The 23,038-nt window shown below is 41.5% G+C and overlaps 1 protein-coding gene and 1 long non-coding RNA gene across 2 annotated transcripts in view; one reads left to right on the forward strand and one right to left on the reverse strand.

Annotated features, from left to right (window-relative positions):
• Window positions 1-23,038, reverse strand: part of RAPGEF5 (Rap guanine nucleotide exchange factor 5) — a 224,491-nt gene that overhangs the window by 56,630 nt on the left and 144,823 nt on the right. Inside the window, exons 10-11 of the mRNA XM_042967977.1 lie at window positions 16,647-16,774; window positions 16,113-16,201 (exon numbers count right to left, since the gene is read on the reverse strand). Of these exons, the coding sequence (XP_042823911.1) occupies window positions 16,113-16,201; window positions 16,647-16,774 (217 nt within the window). The remainder of the gene's footprint in view (window positions 1-16,112; window positions 16,202-16,646; window positions 16,775-23,038) is intronic.
• Window positions 1,017-16,440, forward strand: LOC122233976. Its single transcript, XR_006211652.1, has 4 exons — window positions 1,017-1,337; window positions 6,937-7,083; window positions 11,548-11,596; window positions 16,141-16,440. It is a non-coding gene; the product is annotated as an uncharacterized LOC122233976 (long non-coding RNA).

Genomic DNA, 23,038 nt, shown 5'->3' on the forward strand with positions numbered 1-23,038 from the left:
GTTACTAAGTGCTTGTTAACTCAACATTCCAAAACTTCATGAAACAAAGAAAACACTAATTTAAACATTAAATCTTAAATTACAAGTCTGGGGCCTGGTTATTTCAAGCAATAACTCTAATACTGGACTCAGCTTAGGACAAGGTATGATTTTTTATCTCCCAAGCACCAAGAAGAATCTCTATTATCAGCTTTCTTCCCAAACTTGAAATATATCATCATTCTGGATGTTAATTTTTCCACTCTGGAAATCAGAGGAGTAAAATTTTATTTATTTTTTTGTTTCTGCTTAACAAAAACTCTAGAGATACGAGAGAGCAAGAAAGAGAGAGGAGAGAGAGAGAGAGAGCAGGGGAGGGGCAGAGAGAGGGAGACACAGAATCTGAAGCAGGCTCCAGGCTCTGAGCTGTCAGCACACCCAAAGCCTAATGCGGGGCTTGAACCCACGAACCATGAGAGCTGACCTGAGCCGAAGTCAGACGCTTCACTGACTGAGCACCCAGGCACCCCCAAAACTATGATCTTTAAGAAATTAAACACAATTAAACATAACTAAGCCTCTTTCTAAACAATCTGGCACAAGATCTTATATAAATTGAAAATGTCTAATATAAGAAAATTTACTTTACTCTAAAATTTCCTTTACGGTTTAGTCCATGTTTAAAAATGTTTCTAAGACAAATATTTCAACCAGTGACTGACAGCTGGGACACCTGTGTGCTCTGGGTTCCAGACCAGCCAGGGGAGCTCTTTTCAGTAACATATGGCTGCTTTCTTTCTCACTCCAGTGAAAGGGAGACTGGTGCATTACGGTCACCAAGAAAGGTTTGGTCACAACTGTTGAGTGAACACCTATGGCTTGGGGTTGAGCACTGTGCTCACTGCTATGAAGAAGGCCCAGTTTTAAGGCCTCAACTTTCACAGGGTTTGGAATTTAATCAGTGACATCATAAAAGGACCACATAAGGCAGCCCACTAGCAGCAGATGAATATCCCATTCATGGGAATGTCTGACCAAACCTCCACCCTCTCTCCCATCATCCCCCACCCCCATCCAGCACACGTTTTAGCCCTAGAGAACCCCAAATTGTCTTTGAACCTCACCTATTCCTTAGTGTGCCCCAGGAAGCCAAGGGTAGCATCATTCTATGGGCAATGAGGAAAAGTAGAGAAGAGAAGATAGCTATTCTGTTTCAACATAATGAAACAGCCACCCTCGACTGACCACATACTGGGGGCTGTACCATGAGCTTTACCCACATGATCTGTGCTCCTCAAATTCTTTCTAGGAGGCAGGTCTTGTACTCTGTTTTGCAGAATGGTGACATCGAGTCTGAGGTAAGTAAGGTGAATAACTACTAAGTTGTTTCAAGTTAGTATCATTACGGGCCTACGTCCCAAGGCAGGCTGATCCCCAGCACAGGATTTCACTGAACTCTGCTCTTCTGAGGCTGTGAATCCAAATGGTCCATACTGGGGGTAAGGGAAATGGATGCACATGAACATCCACTGGACAGATGGACAGATATAGGAACTTGGCCTTTTTATTGGCCTTGAATTGCCAAAAATGCCCCTATAAAGTCATTTTCCATCTATGTGCCAGTATGCTGGAGTTCCTTTATGCCTACCCGAAATTTATTTTGTTTTTATTTTCTAGTGAACACCTGACAAACAGCAAATAGCTATACGGGATCAGCCAATTTCCTTTTCTAAAGGCAGAACTGACAATCACACGGGAGAATTAAGATAGTCCACAAACTCCTAATGCTCTTAAGATGTTTTAATGGCCATTTACACATAATTCTATTTTAGAAGGTTGAAATGTAAAGGCAGAAACTGAAACAATGTTTTAAAATGGTCAAACCATAGGGGCGCCTGGGTGGCTCAGTCGGTTAAATGCTGACTTAGGCTCAGGTCATGATCTCACGGTTTGTGGGTTCAAGCCCTCCGTCAGGCTCTGTGCTGACAGCTCAGAGCCTGGAGCCTGCTTGGGATTCTGTGTCTCCCTCCCTCCTGCCCTTCCCCCATTCACACTCTGTCTCTCTCTCTTTCTCTCAAAAATAAAATAAACATTAAAAAAAATTTTTTTAAAGGTCAAACCATAAAACTCTTCCTTTCTTTCTAGATGAACTTTTCCATATTAAACATGACAAATACTGAGAATCATTAGTCACATTTTATTTTGTCCTTTCTTTCTTAAAAGAAAAGAACTGATTTCCACATCAAAGTCTTGGCTGTTCCTCACCTCCGTGACCACCTCTGCCTATCCCTCCAACATCTGGGTAAATAAGCCATTAAACATGTACTAACTGCCACTGGTTAAGATATTTTTGTCTTTCAGCTAAAGGCACTCATATAAATTCCTTTGTCTAAAATGGTTCTAATAAGTTAGTTTTGTTTAGAAGTAAATATACTACTCACACATCTAAGAACACCCTTAGGCCTTTCTCACAGCATTGGAATCACAAGATTCATGGTGATTTGACCCACATCGAGCAGTTATGTTACAGGCACATAAGAGTTCTGAAATATCACCAAGAATATAGTAATACATACTATAAGCTATCTTTAGGAGAAGAAATTTAATGTGTGCTATTGTTAAACTTCATTGAAACCATAATATGTGAAATATTTTTTAATATATGTTTCATATGCTTTGTGAAAAATATTTCTAACAACTTGTAGGGAGAATTTTGGTGTGAAAGATGTAGAGTTCTCAAACATGAATTCAGTGGCTCAAATCAGATACGAGAAAGGTACTTACTATTAAGTACTCTTTGCACGTTAATAATACATGAGATCACTGTCAATAGTCAGTGTTGAGAAGACTACAAGAGCAAATCCAAACTATTTTATAGGCTTTAAAAAATGATCACACAGTGCTTTAAATCACAATACATTTATATTCCTTTGAAGAGAAGAAATATATAATCATGGGTGCACCTGGGTGGCTCAGTCAGTTAAGCATCCGACTCTTGATTTTGGTTCAGGTGCTGATCACACGGTTCTGAGATCAAGTCCCCCATGGAGCTCTGTGCTGACAGCACGGAGCCTGATTGGGATTCTCTGTTTCTCCCTCTACCCCTACACCCTGCTCATGCATGCACTCTCTTTCTCTCTCTCTCTCAAAATAAATAAACTTTAAGAAAAATATATATATAATCATGGCCTGGGATCTAAAGTATCAAAACAAACATAAGCTTCCATTTATTTATTTATTATTAAAACAATTTTTTTTAATGTTTATTTATTTTTGAGAGAGAGGCATACACAGAATGCAAGCAGGGGAGGGGCAGAGAGAGAGGGAGACACAGAATCCAAAGCAGGCTCCAGGCTCTGAGCTGTCAGCACAGAGCCCAATGCGGGGCTCGAATCCACGAACTGTGAGATCATGACCCAAGCCAAAGTCGGACGTTCAACCAAATGAGCCACCCAGGCACCCTCATAAGCTACCCCTTATAAAAATTACATACCACTTTTCATTTGTTTAGGAATCAAACTTTGATTTTTCTTGGCCATATTGCTCCCCAGATATTTTAAAACCAAACAACATATTCCCAGCTTCACCTGCAGCTAGATGTGGCTATGACTAAGATAAAAGCAGAAGCCGTGCGTGATGGACACGTGTGTTCTTGACCTGCTCCATCCTGCTATCTGGACTGGGATGCTAGCATCCATCTTGATTTCAGAACATAAAGGCCAGACTCCAGGGACACTGGAGCAAAGAGCAGGAAGGAGTCTCAGTCCTGGCTGATTTCAGAGTGGCCTCACTAGTTCTACCAGCTCTATACTGCACTTATTTTTATTTTCACATGAGAGAGAAGTATCCTTCCACCTTAAGTTACCATCAGTTTTTCTGTTACATACAGCCTTCCTAATAACAAATAATAAATTAACAAATCATATATACACAAAGAACATTTTCAGGAACTCAAACACATGATAAGCAGTGCTTCTCACGTTTCTCTATTATCAAAGCAGGAAAAGCACATTTAAGGAGAGATAAGTATTGTGAATTTATCCTGACCTCACTACTGTGGATTTCTAGAATATGCTGATGAAGAACACATTTGCCTTGCATGTTTTTCCCCCCAAAAGAACAAACACACTCCCTAGGAGACTATAATAGAGCAAATCGTCATAACAATTCTGAGATGTGTGCTAGCATTATGCCAGTCAGCACTGGCAGAACTTGAGCTAACTAAAGTATTTTTATGGAAGTCAACACAGTGGTAAACAAAATGGCTTGCAATGCCTTTAAATTCAGATCAAATTGCAACAAGACACAAGAGGGTGTATTTTCTATGTCCAACTCTGGAGAAGAGATCCAAAATTAGCGCGAAAAAATCTTCATCATGTTTCTTATTTTTTCTTGACAAAACACGTTACACTATATTGACGGTATCTATATCGATACCAAGCAAGACAAGAAAATTTAGGGGCAAAAATTTAACTCGCTTTAAGTACTAAGCAAATCTCTCTTTATAACAAGTATATTTAAGGCACATTGAAAGGCACGTAATTAATGAAGGAATAGACCAGGTGCTTTAATATTAGAACTGCTACCTATCATGAGTCCTGATACATGTAGCCCTTGCACCAAAAACGACATTCACTTAAGGCTGAGAACTTAAGTAGAGATACCCAGCCAAGTATGCAATAGGCAATTTTAACTTATACTTTTCATCTTCACTCTAAGTGAAACTCATTTACAGGATTAAAGGATTTAAAAGATTCATAAAGTATCCTGTATGAAGACAACAGACAAGAACAGTTAAGTCTGAAGCAGAAAAAGATACAGAATTGCTCTAAAAATAATTTTCTATCACTATTCAGATTACAATAAGATATTTTGGGGATTACAAGATATTTTAGTTTTCTACATTTTCTGTTCACTCATATTTAACCATTCCCTCTAATTTCATATTTATTGAAAGATTTGGGGGAAGGCCTGCCAGCCAAGAAGCAGCGTTATGTGTAAGGCAAAAAGCTGCAAACAGAATGAAAAGAATGGTTTCAATTGTAGAGCAAGAAAGCCCCAAGGGCAGAAAATGAGGATAATGGGAAATGGGAGGGGAAGGTTATAATGAGAAAGACTGCAAAGAGAAATGAGAAAAAGCTCAATTATAGGTATGTTAAAGGCAAAAATTCTCCTGCTCAAAGAATATCCCTTTCAGACATGTGGTTGTCAATTACAGCAATTCTGTGGCACTGCACCCTTTCAATGAAGCAGTAATTCGATTGAAACATGCTGTGAGATTAACATGCGGTGATTATAATCAACAAATTGCCATTCACTAACATTTCTCCCTCACACTTAGGAGACTACCTCAAGTACACACTCTTCTACAGAAAAATCACTTAGAATTTTTTTTTTTCTGATAGAATGCTAGTTTTACTTGAGGAAGATGGCATAGCATTTTATGATTAGTTTTTTAATGTTTATTTATCTTGAGAGAGAGCAGAGGAGGGGTAAGAAAGAAGGAAGAAGGGGAGAGGGGGAGAGGGAGAGAGAGACACAGAGAGAAAATTCCAAGCAGGCTCCATGCTGCCAGGGCAGAGCCTGATGTGGGGCACAACCTCACAACTGTGAGATCATGACCTGAGCAGAAATCAACAGTCAGTCGCTTAATCATCAGAGCCACCCAGGCGCGCCGGCACAGCATTTCAAATAACACAAGGACATCGTATGATCTCACTTCAAATCTTTCAAGTGTCTGGGGAGGTGACACACAAGATCTCTGAGAGAGAGAGAGAGAGAGAGAGAGCGAGAGAGAGCGAGAGAGACACGGAGAAAGAGAAAAGAGGTTTTTTCATCCTTTGACATTGACTTAGACTCCAGTAACTTCAGTTGGTGATGTTACAGTAAAACTATGGCCTTGCTAAAATTACTAGATTGCCAATTCTATTGACACAGTATATTTTATCTTCATGAATTTTAGAATCTGTTGCTCCTTCCAATTTGCTACTCCAAACATGCCTGTGTTATACCACACATTTAAACAAGTATCTGGAAATGCAGGGGGACACCAACAAAATCGTAAGTGTCTGCAGTGCAGTATTAAATATACCCAAAGACCCATAACTAAGAAAATATGTTAATTTTACAAACTTGGGAGATTTGGGAAAAGCATCACTTTTTTAAAGGAATAGAAATCCATTTTCTTTTTAAAACAACAAAAAGGAAACAACAAAATATAAGAACAAAAATCAGTACCGAACTAACTAAAAATCTGTACAATAGAGATTCTTACTAGGTATATATTAGGGAGACAATATGAGAACTAAACAAGCTGTTACCTTTCTCAAATTTATTTTTATGAGAGAAAATTCAAGTTATACTGAGGATCTGTGTTTCAAAAGCAACCTGCATCCTGTATCAAAGAGACTCAATAGATTTAAGACAGTATTTTCTTCCTGTAATAATAAAGCTGAAGACTCTCAGGGCTTCATTGATTCTACATGAACTTTGTGTCTTATCAGACAGGGCCTTTTATATAATTTATATTTCAAAATAGATTGTAATTTTATATATTCAGATTCTTTGAAAACTGACAATTCATGTACCAGAGTATTTTATTATTTGTAATAATTTATCCTCCAGCCATTCTAGGAAATGAGAAATTTACTCAACGGTAAAGAAATACCTAAGGTTCCTAACAGTATCATCAAATTGGGCATCTGAGGTGAAGGGAAAGCAAATAAAATGTAAATAAGGAAAATAAAGCAAATAAAACGTACAGCAGTGAATGAAAGAGAAAGCCCATTCATTTCTACATCTCTCACACTGGGTGCAGTTTACACAGAAAACCCCTCATGGTTCACAGTTTGAGAACATCACCACCAGGACTGACTTTACAGAAACAGCAGTCCCATGTGAATTTCATTTAGAATTCGTGTGAAGGAAACTCTGAAAGACCCTCTGCTTCACCTCCAGGCTCTAGGATAAGAACTTCACTCAAACCATCAGAAAGTGGTGATATTTTCCTTATAAGTATTCAAAGAAGAAAATCTAGAAGCTTGTTGAGATGTCCAGGTTTTTCAACATCCTTAGAGTCAAGAGGCTTAAGACTTAACGTCTCAGGTAATTCTTGCTCCGTATGTATTTCATTTTCCCTTTCTTATCTTCAGATCCTCTTGAAATTAATTTTCCATAGCCTACAATATTTTAGTTTGCTTCTAGTGTGCTCTAGACTATAGCTGAACACAAAATATGGGAAGAGGTTGTGTGGATTCAACATGAAAATGATGCAAATTAAAAAAATGCGTTCCAGTGATCTGTTCGCATTCTAAATATGAATTGTATGCCTGGAAAGTATGCTGTACTCCTACTTATATCTTCATCCATTACACACCTTCCTTTGCCCATTGGTTATGCAGTAATGAAACGTTCACATTTCCATTATTAATCAGTGCATGTTAATGACCTTATGCTTCAGCTCTGTCTCACTTCATTTCACCTTGCTTCATCACCAACAAGAGTATTAATTAACCCACGATCTACTGGCAGCGTAAAAGCATCAATTCCCTTGTTATCATACATAATATCACATGTTTAAAGGTGGTGTGAATAGATTAGATCAGATGGTGAGTACCTCAAATGAAATCCACGGTCAAAATATGATTTTTAATCACTTCTCATGTAAATGTTCTGACATAGCATCAGCTAGTATTAGGGTCTCTTCCTTCCCTTCTTTTGTAACCTTCTTGAAGCCCTTAGCTCACCCAGTGGCCATCCTGCTCACAGCTGGAAACCAAGAAGCAGGTCTTTGTGCGGAGATTAGAGCACTCTTAAGTAGCTACTGAAGCACCTGATTTGGGGTTTATAGCTAGAGTTGAATGGTTATGTTTTTACTTCCATTATGCCTTTTATCCATGACTCTATTCACTAGAAAAAAAATGATCTCTGGAATAAAGCTAGGGATACACCTGGGTTCATTTCCAGATTCAAATGATCATTCTATCTCTGTAGCAGCTTAGTTAACTTCTTCTACCTTAGCTTCTATGGCCATGAGATGGGGATAATTATCCTGTAAAAAGATCCATCTGCAGGGCACCTGAGTGGTTCAGTTGGTTGAGCATCCAACTCTTGATTTCAGCTCAGGTCATGATCCCCAGGTCATGAGATTGAGCCCCACATCGGGCTCCACACTGAGCATGGAGTCTGCTTAAGATTTTCTCTCTCACTCTTTCTCTTTCTCTCTCTCTCTCTCCCCCCACCCTCTTCCCTCCCTCTCTCTCTCTTCCCTCCCTCCTCTACTTGTGCATGCTCGCTCTTTCTCAAATAAAAAATAAAAAGTTTATGAATAAATAAAATAATCCATCTGATGGAGAGGATGTTTGGATAAATGGAGGGCTATCTTGAGTAATTTCCAAATCCTGGCTCCCGAATCTGGAAGGGACCTCAAACATCACGTGGCCTAAGTCCTCTGCTTTTGTTAATGAGGCACCTGAGAAGAAAACTTCTACATAATTCTCATTATCTCATTATTTGTCAACATTAATTTACAAAGTTTCCCAATGCTTCAATTATGGTCTCCGTAATAATTCTGCGTATTAGTAACAGGGAGGGAAGTTAAGGGAATTGCCCCCAAACCAGACCAAAACAAAACCCACAGTACAGAGTATACAGCAGAGCAGAAACTATATTTTCCCATGAACACTTTTACCTCCAGCTTTGTCTCAACAGCACTTTGGGGATTTTCATGGTAACTGTGGATAGCTATCTCAAGCCTTGGCTTTATCTGGCAAAGTAAGCCTTCACTGAGCAGCGATGCTCAGCATCTCAGGCATACCCACGGGGGCTGGAGTTGGTGCTAATGAGTTTATTCTGCTGTTGACTTTTTTATTAAAGCATGTATGCAAACAAAATTAACCTCATATTTAAATGTGGCAGTTTCATAAAGCTGAAAAAGACCTCAAATGGCAACCTATCTAGTTATATGTCTATGAGAAAGTTATTTTCACAGGTGAAGATGTTAAAAGATGGTATCAAACATTTCCGTGGATGCAGATTCTACGGCTTCTAGTTCCAGCTACTACCATCTGGGGACACCTATACCTATTTCAAATTTCTTTCTTTCTTTCTTTTTTAATCTTTATTTTTGAGAGCTAGAGACAGAGCATGAGCAGGGGAGGGGCAGAGAGAGAGAGGGAGACAGAGAATCGGAAGCAGGCTCCAGGCTCCGAGCTTTCGGCACACAGCCTGATGTGGGGTTCAAACCCACGGACCGTGAGATCATGACCTGAGCCGAAGTCAGTCACCCAACTGGCTGAGCCACCCAGGTACCCCATCTTCTTCTTCTTTTTTTTTAAATTTTTTTCTTTTTAACGTTTGTTTATTTTTGAGACAGAGAGAGACAGAGCATGAACGGGGAAGGGGCAGAGAGAGAGGGAGACACAGAATCGGAAGCAGGCTCCAGGCTCTGGGGCTCGAACTCACGGAGCGCGAGATCATGACCTGAGCTGAAGTCGGACGCTTAACCGACTGAGCCACCCAGGCGCCCCCATCTTCTTCTTTTTTATTAATGTTTATTTTTGAGACAACAAGAGAGCTTGTGCACGCACCGTTGGGGAGGGGAAGGGAGACAGGGAGACAAAGGATCCAAAGAGGGCTCTGCATTGACAGCCTGACAGCACCAAGCCGGATGTGTGGCTCGAACTCAGGAACCGTGAGATCATGACCCGAGCCAAGAGTCAGACCCTCAACAGACTGAGCCACCCAGGCACCCCTCAAATGTCTTCCTTTCTCTTTTTTCTTCAATTAAGTCTATGTCCTTTGGTTCTGAACTTTGTTGAAAATAACCAATCGTTTCATGTTAATTCTCTAAAATACTTTAAATACATCAAAATTTCCTCTAGCTTATTTTTAAAGACATGCGGATATAGTGATCCTAAAATAGTGCCTGTAATGATACTGGTTAACATTTAATATCCACCATTTTCCTATTTGCTTTTTTGTCTGAATCCTCCCACTGGAATATAAACCCCATGAAGGTAAGGAGTTTGTTTACAACTGCATCCCCCACATCTAGGACATAAAGAAGTTAAAGATATTTGCAAAATGAAGGAATTAATTATTCCTAAGGTATTCATTCATGGGCATACAGAAATTGAGTAATTAAAAATGCACGGTTATATTTTATCACAGAATTAGTGTATAAAGTTAAAAGTAAATTATGGGGATGGCTAGTATAAAAGATAGGATGTAGTGTATTTCACCACTGGGGCAAAACTGCCACTTTTCCTTGGCAACAGACTATTTCTGAATATCCCAAGATGGCTTGGTAATAAAATTCTATAAATGGATTTTACTAGTAGGTGATAAATCAAAGCCATTCTTTGGAAATGTTATAGTATATAAATTCTCAAAGGAACTTAAAAAGTTTCCCACTGAGCAAGGTTATACACAAACACACATAAATCACCACCAGGTATGGCCACTGAGCATGGGTTCCAAGCTTCCTCCCCCATCAACATTCTAACTGCTTTGAGTCCAAAGACAGGCAGCAATAATAGAATATGAAGGTAGACTAAATAGCTAACATCCTTGTACAATGGGTAAGTGATAGTGATTTCAGCGTAAAGTGACCACAAGCTTCCGGAAACTGTCTGCATGAATTCTAGGGTCTCTCCTCCAGATCTGGAATTCTATGGTTCTGTGACATTTGGAAAGATGTTGATTAGATCCTTTTGAGTGAAGGTGTTTTAGTGATGAAAGATATCTCAAAGATCATCTTTTGTATGGTTTGCTCAAGGTCTCAGGAGCCCAGATCTGGGGGGGGACTCCAGACTTCAAAATCTCAGTTTAGTACCCTTTCTACTCTGCCATGTGCAGAGTTTTCCTCCTTCCTAGAAACACTATTTCTTGCAGAAGTAAGCATCTTGGCTGTGAGACATAAGGGCCACCCAGGGATTTTTATGGTGTGACAGAATCCTGCCAAAAATCCAAGTGGGTTTGGTTCACTCTATCATCACCTCCTCATTCCAAACACTGAGAAGTCGAATAAACAGCTGTGTGTCCAGGACCTCCGTCTCCCCCGATTTTTTTCCTTTTTTAAAAACATCATTTCAGTGGATGGACCAATCGGGTAGGTTTGTAAATTGTGAAATTCTTAGGCTGCAGAGGCTCAGGGACAGGGACCAGTGGACATGAGGCTGACCAGTGGACATAAAGCCCCGAAGAGGGGTTGGAGAGTAGAGGGGAAGTGGAGGAAAGGGGAAATGATGCCCCTCACTCCGAGGCAAATATATATTTGAAACTATTAGAAACTTGGAATAAATCTTAAAAAGCTGCTGGGGGTGGGGCGGTAATGAGACAAGGTCAATGTTCTATTTCCGTGGCTCTCCTATCTGGCTGCATATCAGCATCACTTGGGGAGCTTTTAAAGCCAGTAAATCTTAGGTCCCATCTCAGGCCTACTGAATCAGAATCGCTGGGGTGGGACCCAGGTGTACCACCATCTAAGAATTTTCTATGCCTAGTCTCGACAAGTTTTAGTTCTGCAAAAGCTATGCTTCACAGTTAATACTGTCTTCTTCTTCCCAGAGGCAGCCTGGCACAGAAGTAACAAAAATCTTTCCAGAAATCCTAAAAGGTAAGGGAATCAAGGAAGAAGTTCACCTAAATTATCTTCTCTCTTTCCAATGACCGGGAGAAAGGCATTCTTAATTTTTCTTCCCAAGAAATGTGCATCAAGTGCTTATGACAGGCTTGGTGCTAGCCAGGAAGAAGATTAGAAGAGTTAATAAAAAATGAAGTGCCTGTCCTAGCTTTCCTGAAGGTTCTACCAGTGCATTGCCTTAAAAAAAGCCATTAAGCTGGCAATGCAGATTAACTTCTGGACTCTATCGATGGAGTGAGACACCCCTAAATATAAGCCAGGTACTTTCATTGTTGCCTCACTACAAAGATAAGGGACTCAGTTCCTCAATGATGTGCTCAACCTCCTAGGTGCTGCTGAAAGCATAGCACCAACACTGAGGCAAAAGTAGGCATTTGCACACCGAGTATGTGACCACAGACTATGTGAGTTACTTGTCAAGTAACCAAACCAGCCACACTCTGAAGAAAGCAGGTCAAGCCTAAAAGGATTGAGCTGGTCCCAACCATTCTATTCTCTGTTCGCTTTTCTTAAAAACCTGTAACCTTGAGTGCGTTTGCTTCAAAAGGATGCATAAAGAATAAGGAAATGGAAAAAATAGAGGGGAGCAAATAATGTATTTCCCCTTGTGTTCTCCCTGAGGTAGATTTGTCATAATGCAGATTCAGAAAGAAAAATCAATAAGAAGGTTTTTCTTGATGTAATCCATCCAATACATAATTTCCCCCCTACTTTGAACCAGAAGTCATTATTCCCAACAGTAGCATCCCTAAACAAAACATATTGTATCCTTTCCAGGGAGGGCAAAGAGTTAACTAGGAGCAGGAACCCTGTAGACCTTACAGACCAGGGCTGGCTGGGGGGTGGAGGGGGTGGGAGGACTCGCTCTTCTATCCCTCCAGCCTCTACTCACAATTCCTTGTTTTTCTTTCTCCTTGCCCGCTTTGTAATTGTCCTGGGCTGAGAATGCTCAGTGATGTCTACCCTCTGGGAAGATGAAAGACAGAGCTGCTTGATTTTTCCCTGTCATTCCAAATGTTTAAGTCAGAACCTGAACCTTGACAGAAAAGGTAATCTTTGAAAGCTGCTTCTGTCACTTTCCATGTTCAGAAATAGATATCCAGTGGCCGGTTTTTCCATCTGAAACAATGAAGAATCATTCATTCACTCATTCATTCTTCATTCTACAGCTAATCGTGCAAAGAGCCCTTATGCCTAGTTCTATAAGGGAGGAAAGGCACACATAGAGGGGATTATGAGAAAACACACATGCTATGCGTTGTGTGGAACTAACCGTTTAGGGAAATCATTAGTAGGCTGCTTTTAAAAAAGCATCTCTGACATTATTTTTGCTTTTAAAACTCAGTTTGACTTCATTCATACGGTGATAGAACACTATATATTGTTTTCTATTCTGGACTCAGGTAACAACAGGAATACATTAGGTCAACAGCTCTGCCATTCTCTTTCCTATTCCATTCAATTAAGTCAACGTTTTTCCACTTGCACGTTAACATCAATTAGTAATCACTTCAACTGCTCCTCTGTGAGTGCAGAAGGTCTTTTATTGGGCCTTGCACTTACATTTTCACAACCAAGTAACTTTTGTGGCAGAGGGAGGGGAAATTACATCTCTTGCACCATTATTTTCCCCAACCTCTGGTGGGTACAGGAATGTAAGAACCCAGAACAGACTCATCCCAGTCTCCAGGAGCACTTACGTCCTCCCACATGCCCTTTCCTCCTCATTGCCATCGAGGCCATGTGGACAACCACCATATGGCCCCAGCTGGCCCCATATGGCTCCCTCTCTCTAAAAGGGGTGCTCAAGAACATAAAAACGCTGCTGTATACTTTTATTGCAGCCCCTTCTCATTTTCCTCCATCTGTCTTCCATATGTTTATACGATGCTATTAGGCTCTTGCACACATAGGCCTTTTATAATAAGGGTTGCCAGCCTGGCCAAAATAACTAAAATTCACCTCTGTTGGTAACAAGAGGCCTCGGTTACTTTAAATATGAGATTCATCTAGTATTCAAACTAGAACAAACTAACAACCACTATTCCTCACTTTGCCCACGAAATTTATTTTATTTATATATATATATGATACTTTTTCATTTTAGCAACAAAAACCACATGATGGCTTTTCTGTTGTATTTTCTCCAAGTGCTGTATGTGAAGTTTTGAAGAACCACATGGGACTTCACTTAGGCCTCCCTATTACACACCCATCAATCTCATAGGTTTGACTTTTCATTTTCATAAAGTTCTCCTTGAATTGGAGGAAAAGTTGCTACTATGCTTTCTTCAAGTGTCACTACAACAATCTGAAGTCTCATGCATCCTCTGAAAACTCTGAGGAAATGAGTAAAAATGAGGAGAGGCTGACCTTGACAGGTGTCTTCTTGCCTGGCTTAGGACAAGCCACTGAGCTCTGGTCCTCTTTGCTTTGCTTTGCTTTGCTGAGCACACGGCTAAAGTGACACATTTGACCCCAGTGTTGGTATAACAGTCACTAGACACCACGCACAACATCATTTCCAGCAGTGGCCAACTCCTAGCATTAGTAATCAGAGTGATTTCTCATTCCCAGTGTTAAACAGTGGGAACTTGTTAGTTGCCACCTAGGCCGTCTTTCTCAAAAACCCAATGGGGATTAGAAAGAAAGAAAAAGGAAATCAAATTAGGACTAACACTGGCTGTAATAATTTTTACACTTATCGGGGAGCCTGGGTGGCTCAGTCAGTTAAGCGTCCCACTTTGGCTCAGGTCATGATCTCGCGGTCCGTGGGTTCAAGCCCCGCGTCGGGCTCTGTGCTGACAGCTCAGAGTCTGAAGCCTGCTTGGGATTCTGTGTCTCCCTCTCTCTCTGCCCCTCCCCTGCCTGCACTCTGTCTCACTCTCTCAAAAATAAATAAACTAAAAAAAATTTGTAAATAATTTTTACACTTACTAATATAACCTAGACACAAATTCTCACATTATAGAGAACTGTGGGTACTATTAAAAAGAAGCAAGTATTCAATCTCCCCAAATATGTATCCACATTGAAAGGTGTCCTTTTGCAGATTATTTCCTATAACCTAGTCCAAACCACCTGTGTAAACCAGTATGGTAATCAGTACATGGAAAATTATGCCCAGTTCCACGATGATTGTATCTGCTATATATAGAACATGGGAATAGTGATCAAATGCACAAAATATCAATCAATAGACACGCAAAAACAAATGCCAGCAAATGCCATGAGAATGTTTTTCTTTCAGCCTGTGTAGAAATGACAACTAGTGATCCCCCCACCCCCTGCCAAACATATGCAAAATAAAGTGTCTATTTGAATACTGAGATCAAAGTGTAACATTACTGTAGGATAGGAGATTAGGTCATTTTCCTTGTCTTGTTTTTAACTCACTTACACATTTCACACAACTTTGTTTCTTGTAATGTCCTTCACAATGCAATTTAGAGCCAGACATCAGGTTCGGACAAAAGGAGAAGAGAAAAAAACAAAACAAAACAAAACTACTGGGACCTAAGGAAACTTGCTCCCACCTACGCTGTCATTTCACAATCTTTCCTACAAGGGAAAAACCTAAGGTGTTACCCTGCAGGAATTCAACCTACAAACACTTTTTATTGATGCAGTCAGTATACTGTACACTGTGCGTATCACAAGTGCTGTGATAACAGCAAAAAGTGCATTTTAGTCAGGAGATCAAGTTATAGACAGAGGCCTATTCATCGGAATAATGTTCCATGCTGGAACAATTTACAAATTCGTTAAGAGAATTTTGGTTAAAAGAAGTACGTACTTGCCCTTTGGTGATAAAGGAAGCATGGTTAGGTTATTTTGTAAATGCAATGATAGTGTTTCCCAAAATGCAAGGGTGACAAAGCTAAATGGGTATTTTGCTCCCAGATTAAAGAGAAAGGACAAGAAGTCTGATCAATAAGCCTTCAGTGAATTATAGTTTCTGGTCTGCCAAGCTATGAGGATGGTATTCTGCACAGCAGGGCTTGCTCTGAGCAGTTTGTAAATCACCTGGAAAAAGGCAGAAGTTGCTGTGAGGCTTATAGTTGCTGAGTAGTTGCATTAATTGTTGACGTTTCTGCAGGGAGGCTGCTCCCCTCAGCTCAGCACTTCCCACAGGCCAGGTGAATGCTTGTCGCTTGTATTTCTTCCCAAGGAACACTGGCTATTAAGATGCTGGCCTCTTGCCAACTGCCTTTAGGTGAGATTCGGTAAAAATTGCCAAAGACACAAGAACATCTGCCTTCTTACCATTTTCTTTGTACAGCGACTTCCCAGGCAGCTGCTTGGATCTACATGTGTCCATTTACTGGATTGAAACAAAACAGCACGAGGCCAAGGGGGGAGGCGCACAAAGCATATGTTGTTTCTGCCCATGCTGATTTAGGCTACAGTGGGAGCCTTGCCCCTAAGGATATTGACAAGGGCAGCCGCAGCTGTGAGTCTGGAAGCTGGAGACACCCCCCCCCCTTACCTGTTTCTTTGTCCTGGACTTCTTCCAGGTGCAAGTCATTCAAAAGGTGCTCCAAAATCTTCTCGGGGGTCCCGGACACGACCACGTATCTGTCAGAGAGCAGAGAGTCCACGGAGTCATCCTCGGTGGAAGACTGCGAGCGGCTGCTCCATTCATCGTCCTCATCCTCCTCGTCAATGTATTTGAAATAAGGCACATCGAAGGTAGGCAAGGGCAGCTCTCGGTCTGAGAGCGCTGCGGATTCCTTCCTCTCTAGATGAGGGTCAAAGACCCTCAGCCGGGAGCTGCCCATTGTGAACGACTACTAACAAAGGCATCCCCTAAGAGCTAAAAGATCTTGCCATCTCCGTCCTTTCGCTGGGAACTGAGTCCATCTGGCTGCCAAGAGCTCTGCAGTCAGCTAGAACGCTCGAGAGGCGGAGAGAAAAGAGGGAGGGAGGGACGGGAGGCAGCGGGAGCGAGTGAGATGGAGCGAGAGAAGGGGAGGCAGGCAGGGCCGAGGAAACAGGAGCGCGTGCCGCGGTGCGAACTCACCTCCAATCACTCTCCGCGCTGCCGCTGCCGCCGGCCAGGGGGGCTGGGCCACAGCACTGCACCTTCTTCAGCACCAGGACGTTCCTCTCCTGCTCCTTCACCTGGACCGTGGCCACTTCCTCATCCAGCTTGTTTGGGGATGGAGCGATGGATGGGAGGAAAAAGAGAGAGAAAATTACACAGACAAAAAAAAAAAAACAAAAAAAAACAAACCCAAAACACAAACAGAACAAAACAACCCCCCACCCCCACCCTAGAAAAAACAGGAGTAAACTGAAGCTGGGTTTTCTCAAGTTGCTTTCCACCATGATTTCTTTAAAGATTCTGTAAAAAAGAGAAGTCTGCTCAGGAATCTCCCTCTAATGGTAGAGTGTCCAGGTTCAAGTTCTATGGACACATAAAGCATTTGGGAGACATAGATACTGTAAAGGAAAAGGGAAAAAGTAAATAAAGTGGGGCTTGGATTCAGAGAGTTCACTTTTAAAACTACCTGAATGATTTGAATTAAGGAATCCAAAGTTCAAAGTTTCAGAAAAACACAACATATTAATTGCACGTGTCTTCTCTTTTGTCTTGTCAATGCTTATTAAACATTCGCCATATTAAAACTGGCAAGTCATAAATCATTTAAACACTAAAACAATGAGCAAGCCCTATTTAGTAGTTATAGTGAACACATACTATATTCATTTACATCACAGCCTTACTTTAAAAGGTGGGCAAAAAACTGCCCATTCTATCATTTCATTCATCCCCCCCCCCCCCCCCGACATAAGATGGTCTTCAAATTTATCATGTACCAGTTTTGCCGGAATACAAGCAAAAATGGATCTCTAGTTAAAATCTCATCTAGGCTGAAATTCGCATGTCATGGGTGAGTGCACTGACTTTCTTCACCTCAGTCCCTTTTAAAAAGGAGAGAAGGCTGAACAATCACTCATTTCTGCACACACAGCTTCCACAGCCCAGAGCCTGCATGGCCCGCTGACGCGGCTCTCTGTTGGAGTCCGGCTCACTGCTGACCCAGCAGTGTAGAGCCCGACCCTGAGGGATGAACACTTCCAGAGTACATAGTGTGAAATTCTCCCAGTGTGTGACACCCAGCAAGGGGAAGGTAGTCCAGGAAAAAAAGAACTGTAAAATGCATGTCAGAAAACCTAGCTTCTGTATTTCTGAGGATTTGAGCAAAAGATTCAAGCAAGAAAAGTTGATAGTAAGTAGGCTTCACCTTAAAAATGATGTCACTTCTTTCAAAAGGGAAACTTGCCCCAGAGTTCCTACCATGTTTCTGCCACTGGCAGAAAATCCAACCTAAAATTAGGTGCAAACATTAAAAACAAAATTTTCCCCAATGGGTAAAATGTACTAAGTCCGCTATACTTTATTAATCAGCGCCATAGATCTAACAGGGATGTCAATGTATTTTATTCACCTTTCATAAGGATACGAAGGCACTTATCTTGCCTTAAGTGTCAACCAAATCATTGATAAAATTATGGTTTCAACTGTTGATGTCCTGATTCCCAAGAAAATGTAGAGACAAAAATAAAAAAATACGGGTCACTGTAAACATTTTATGATAATTAAAAATATCTTTTTGCGGCAAATAATTTTACTATGTAAAACTGGTGTATTACATTTCAGCAAGGTCAGACGCTCAGTTACTGTGGCAATTAATGTTGGATATTCATTGTTAAACTCCCTGAGGACGGCAGTGTGACTCCTGTAACATGAATACCAATGTGTAATTGCTATCTTTCATTTCTCCAAAGGGGTTCTTTTGTTATCCATGTAGTTGAAGTGAAATAAGGTGGCTGGAGAGAGGGGCATATATTGACCAAAAAGAGAAAAAAAAAAAGGCACAATATGGGTCTGAGATACTGAGACAAGGAAACAAATAATTCACTCAACAGTAGATCTGAAAGGACAAAAATCTTTCCCTGGTTTTCCTCTCATCGTAAGCCAATATTCATTTTATATGAGCCTGCTGTCATTCTGAAGTACATTTTACATTCTACATGCACGTGATATATGGCATTATTAACTTCCATGGGTCCCGCACATACATATGGATGGGAAGGGCTTCTCTAATGTCTGTGTAACTAATATGTATTACAGGGCTGTGCACAGAGCAGCCACACTCTGCTGGGCAGGGAAATAGCTGAATCATATTGATGTACTATCAAGAGCATCTTATGTCATAGTGATAGCTTCCATTTTGAAAACCTGTTAAAAAATAAAGGAAAAAGCAGAAAAATCGATGTATAAAGGGAGATGTAAGTTATCTAAAATTGCCATGAAAACATAAAAATCCTATGCATTTTATCTGGCTTTCAAAAAAGAAGAGACTATTAATGCCTCGTGACCCATGCACTCTTACCTAATTGCTCTTCCTGAAAAAGAGCAGAAGTACCATGATTGAGGTTCTGAGGATGAAACTTCCTTCTGGTGCTTGCTTGGTCAAGGATAAAAGTATTTGGAAGGTCTAATGATGGGAAATTGATCAATGACAAATAGTTGGTCAAGTGTATGTAAAGTATTAAAATGGTTAATTTATAGTCAGTCATTCAACAAATAGAGGGTCTCCTACGGACAAGGCAGTGGGCTGGATACCGAGTGGGAGGCAGAGATGAGTAAGCCAAGTCCCTTCCTCTTAACTAACAAGTTAACAGGCTCCCTAACAACGTAACTGTAACTTTGTAAGCACCCTAAGATGAGGCCAAATACAAGAACACACAAAGATAGAATACATGGGGTGTGATAGTCAAAGATGACTCTGGGTGACAGGGAATGGGAATGCCATGAAATGAGACAAAAATGCAGAGAGAAATGGGTTCTGGTGCGACTGGTGAATCTAGTTTCAGATAAGTGATGTTTCAGAACTGATAATACATCATGCTATAGATACTTAGCAGGTAGATACTTAGAAATAATGAACCAGGCTTCTGGTAGAGGTCAAGGGCAGAGACAAATTTGTGATTTATTCAAGTTTTGGGAGTGGATGAGATTGTGAAGGGAGAAAAGGAAAAAAGGGAACTATAAAGATGGGGCTAGGGGAAGAAAAAAACACAGAACGTAGGGGAAGAGGTAGAGGGTCAGAGTCTTGAGGAAAGCTGGTTGTAGAGATTATGAAGAAGTAAAACCAAGATGAGCCCAAGAATCTGTAGGGCATGGTCTCAAGAGACTCAAGAAAAAAGGTGGTCTGTTGCTGTAAAGTTTACAAAGATATGTCTAAGAAAAAGAGATGACAAGATCAGTTTGGTCCAGGGGTGAGAAGAAAGTGTTAAGGTGTGAGTGAACAGGGAGGAGGTACACGTATGTACACACACACACACACACACACAAACACACACATGAAAGAACACTTCCTGGGAACTGAATTATAAAGGGAGGGGGTCAGATTGCAGAGGCTGTGTGGCTGGGGAAGGAAGCAAGGAGGGGGATACGGGAAAGAGGGGACAAGATCAGGAACACAGTGGTGGGGTTAGGCTATAAGAGGATTGGCATTTCTTCCCCTCAGAGAAGTTCAAGGGAAGAAGCATGGATGGAGACTTAGAAAAAAATAAAGTAGGGAAAAGAAGGAAGTCAAAGTAGAGCATACGAGATGACATCTATCTTCTTAGCAGAGTGGGAACTGAGATTGTCTTCTGGAAGGAGGGGGTTCAGGCTAAACTTGGTGAAAACATGGGAGACAGCAGGACAGACAACAGGGGGAAAACAAGTTATGAAAAAGAGGGTTGTCAGGCAGCTTTGTAGACCATTAGGGGTAGAAGCACATGTTTATGGTCATGTGCCTTTCTGCTGAAGTACTCAAAAACAGAGGGGAACAGCCAATGATGGGGCACACCTGAAGAATGTGCTGGCCAACAAAACAACAGGAGGTGACAAGAGAAGGGATTTGGGGTGCTGGTCAGCATACCATGAATGCAGTTCATCACCACATAGTATCTGTCTGGCCAGGGAAAGGAGCTGATAAACTGAGAAAACATGGAGGGGCTGAGGATAAGTCCCCAGAGAGCTAAGGGAGCAGGGAGGTGGTGGGTGAGGAAGCAGGTGGCAGTTTTGATCAAGGAGGCAAATATGTAAAGTGGAGCAGTTCAGAGTGGTAAAGACTGAGAGAGAGAAAAGCAGCCCCCAATATTCGGGAGCTGGCCTGGCACTCACAGTTCAACTTGGGGTTCTCCTGTGAGCATCAGTGACTATGCAGAAAATCGACATCAGACAAGGCCACTCTGTGACTGTGATGGAACAAACACAAGGCCACAGGGTACACACATCTGAGCGCAGACAAAGCATGAATGTTGGCCAAGCCGGGGGGGGGGGGGGGGGGGGGGGGGAGGGGAAGCCCAGATAATGAGCAACTGCTGTTTCTTTTCCAATTACCACCTTAGTTTTGCTCTAGTCTGCCTTCCCTGTAGATAAGACTAAAGATATCCAGTTAGAGAGTTACCCCATTTCCTGACTGTGAAGCCTTGCTTCTTTAAACCCTCCCCCAAATCAGTGGACACAAACCCAAGTCCTAGTAGGAGTCCTTTCTCCTAACCCCTAACCCCCCTCCCCCCTTCACACTGAGCTACCCCACAGCTCCCCCTGGTGTGAGGTCTCCACCTCAGCAACAAGCAACAAACCCAGCTTGTCTGCCTACAGGTGTGTCCCTGGTGGTCTCTAGCTAGAGGACACAGACAAGCGTTAGAAGATGCTTCCTTGCCACTGATCTGGAGTGCTGTGGAGATGGTGGTTACCGGATTCAAGGACAAAAAAACAGAAACAAACATTTCCTTGTCAGGGTCAGGAGAGAGTCATACACAGGAGTGTTCCTGAAAGTGGGAAGAGACTGCAGGGAACAGGGCTCATGACATGGTAAGGTAGGAGACAGGTAATAAAGCTACTGAGGAAAGTGGGAGAGCGTGTGCAGTGAAGGAAAGATGACCTGCGCAAGTGGCACAGGCCTCAGGAGAGAAGGGGCTTCCGCAGGTGCCACAAGATATGGGAGGGGAAGAGCGGCAGAGGGTGGATTCCCAGAGGGCACCAGGCTCCTTCATGCCTTTGCTTGTGGTGGTCAGCCCTGGTTTGTACATGGTCAGTGAAAATTTCCACCTCTTCCCAAAATGCACTTGAGCCTCCAGATGAGCAGAAAAGAGTTCTTTCCCTACTTTTCTGAATTGATGATGGGAAGAACAAATTCCAAAAACTGAGCCAGATGAATTCTTCACAGCTGTGCCTATGGGATGCAGTTTGGGAAGAACAGGGAGGTGAGGAAACGGTGTGTGTGTGTGGGGGGGGGGGGGGTTCAGGGCAGATAAATGATTACAGGGAAGGCGTATTGATCACAGAATTATAGGACCACTGAATAGAGCCCATCAGGATCATGAACACAGAGGAGGGCTTTCCAAGTTTTCCTGCTCCTCACCTTTGTTCCACTCTTTGGACAAATAGCTCTGATTTATTTCCTTTTTCTGGCGACACTGCTATCTTGCCTATGAATTCTGAAAGAATTATAGAACCAGTACCTTTGACTTACTTTAGATTACCTTCCTTGATCATGATCAGCTTCTGCACTTCTAAATCAAACCTTTTCTTTCATTTATTCCTATGAAAGACATTTATTTTTAAGATGAAAATACCTGGTAAATAATAAAAGTATTGATTTTTAAAAAATAAGGTAAAGAATTGATGCTCATAGTGTAGCAGGTCTTAACATATTATTCTGAACTAAGTTTCTGATTGTATGTATATTTTCACTTATCACCAGCCCTAGCAAGAAAAAGTGATTACTAAGGGATTTCTCAGGCCTGCTGCAATTGTCACAACTACACTTGATTTTTCCATTATCACAGATAATGGAAAATGGCCTTCTCCCAAATACTTACATAAAGCATCCACTGGTGTTATCCCTGGTGTCATGTCCCTGCTGCTCTATGAGCATAACCTCTTACGAGAGTGCTTAATTGGGGGGTTCATGGATGGGCTTTAGGGTCTCAGAGAACCCTCTGAAAGCATGTAAAATTTTTATGTGTAGGCACACTTTTCCAGGCTGAGTCCAGAGTCCTCAGTCTCCTTCAAGTCTATGAACCCCATAGAGTGCAAACCATTCCATACGATGGAACATCTATTTCTCACCTCACCTAGTAAGCCTTCTTTGCAAGCCCTGCCACTAACACCCTCCATCCAGATGAGGTGCCCAAAGAACCCTGTCATGACGCCCATCACACTGACCTCTAATCATCTGTCCTGTGTTCTCCACTAAATGATGACATCTTGAGGGCAGGGACTGTGACTTCTTTTTCTCTTTCTAACACACAGCTCAGAGCATGTGATAATCACTTCATAAAGGTTTACTGAATATGCAAATTAATGAACAAGCAACAGAGCAGAGCGAGTGAATTGCCTTT

The sequence above is a fragment of the Panthera tigris genome, chromosome A2 (assembly GCF_018350195.1).
Source record: "Panthera tigris isolate Pti1 chromosome A2, P.tigris_Pti1_mat1.1, whole genome shotgun sequence".
Lineage (NCBI taxonomy): Eukaryota > Metazoa > Chordata > Mammalia > Carnivora > Felidae > Panthera > Panthera tigris.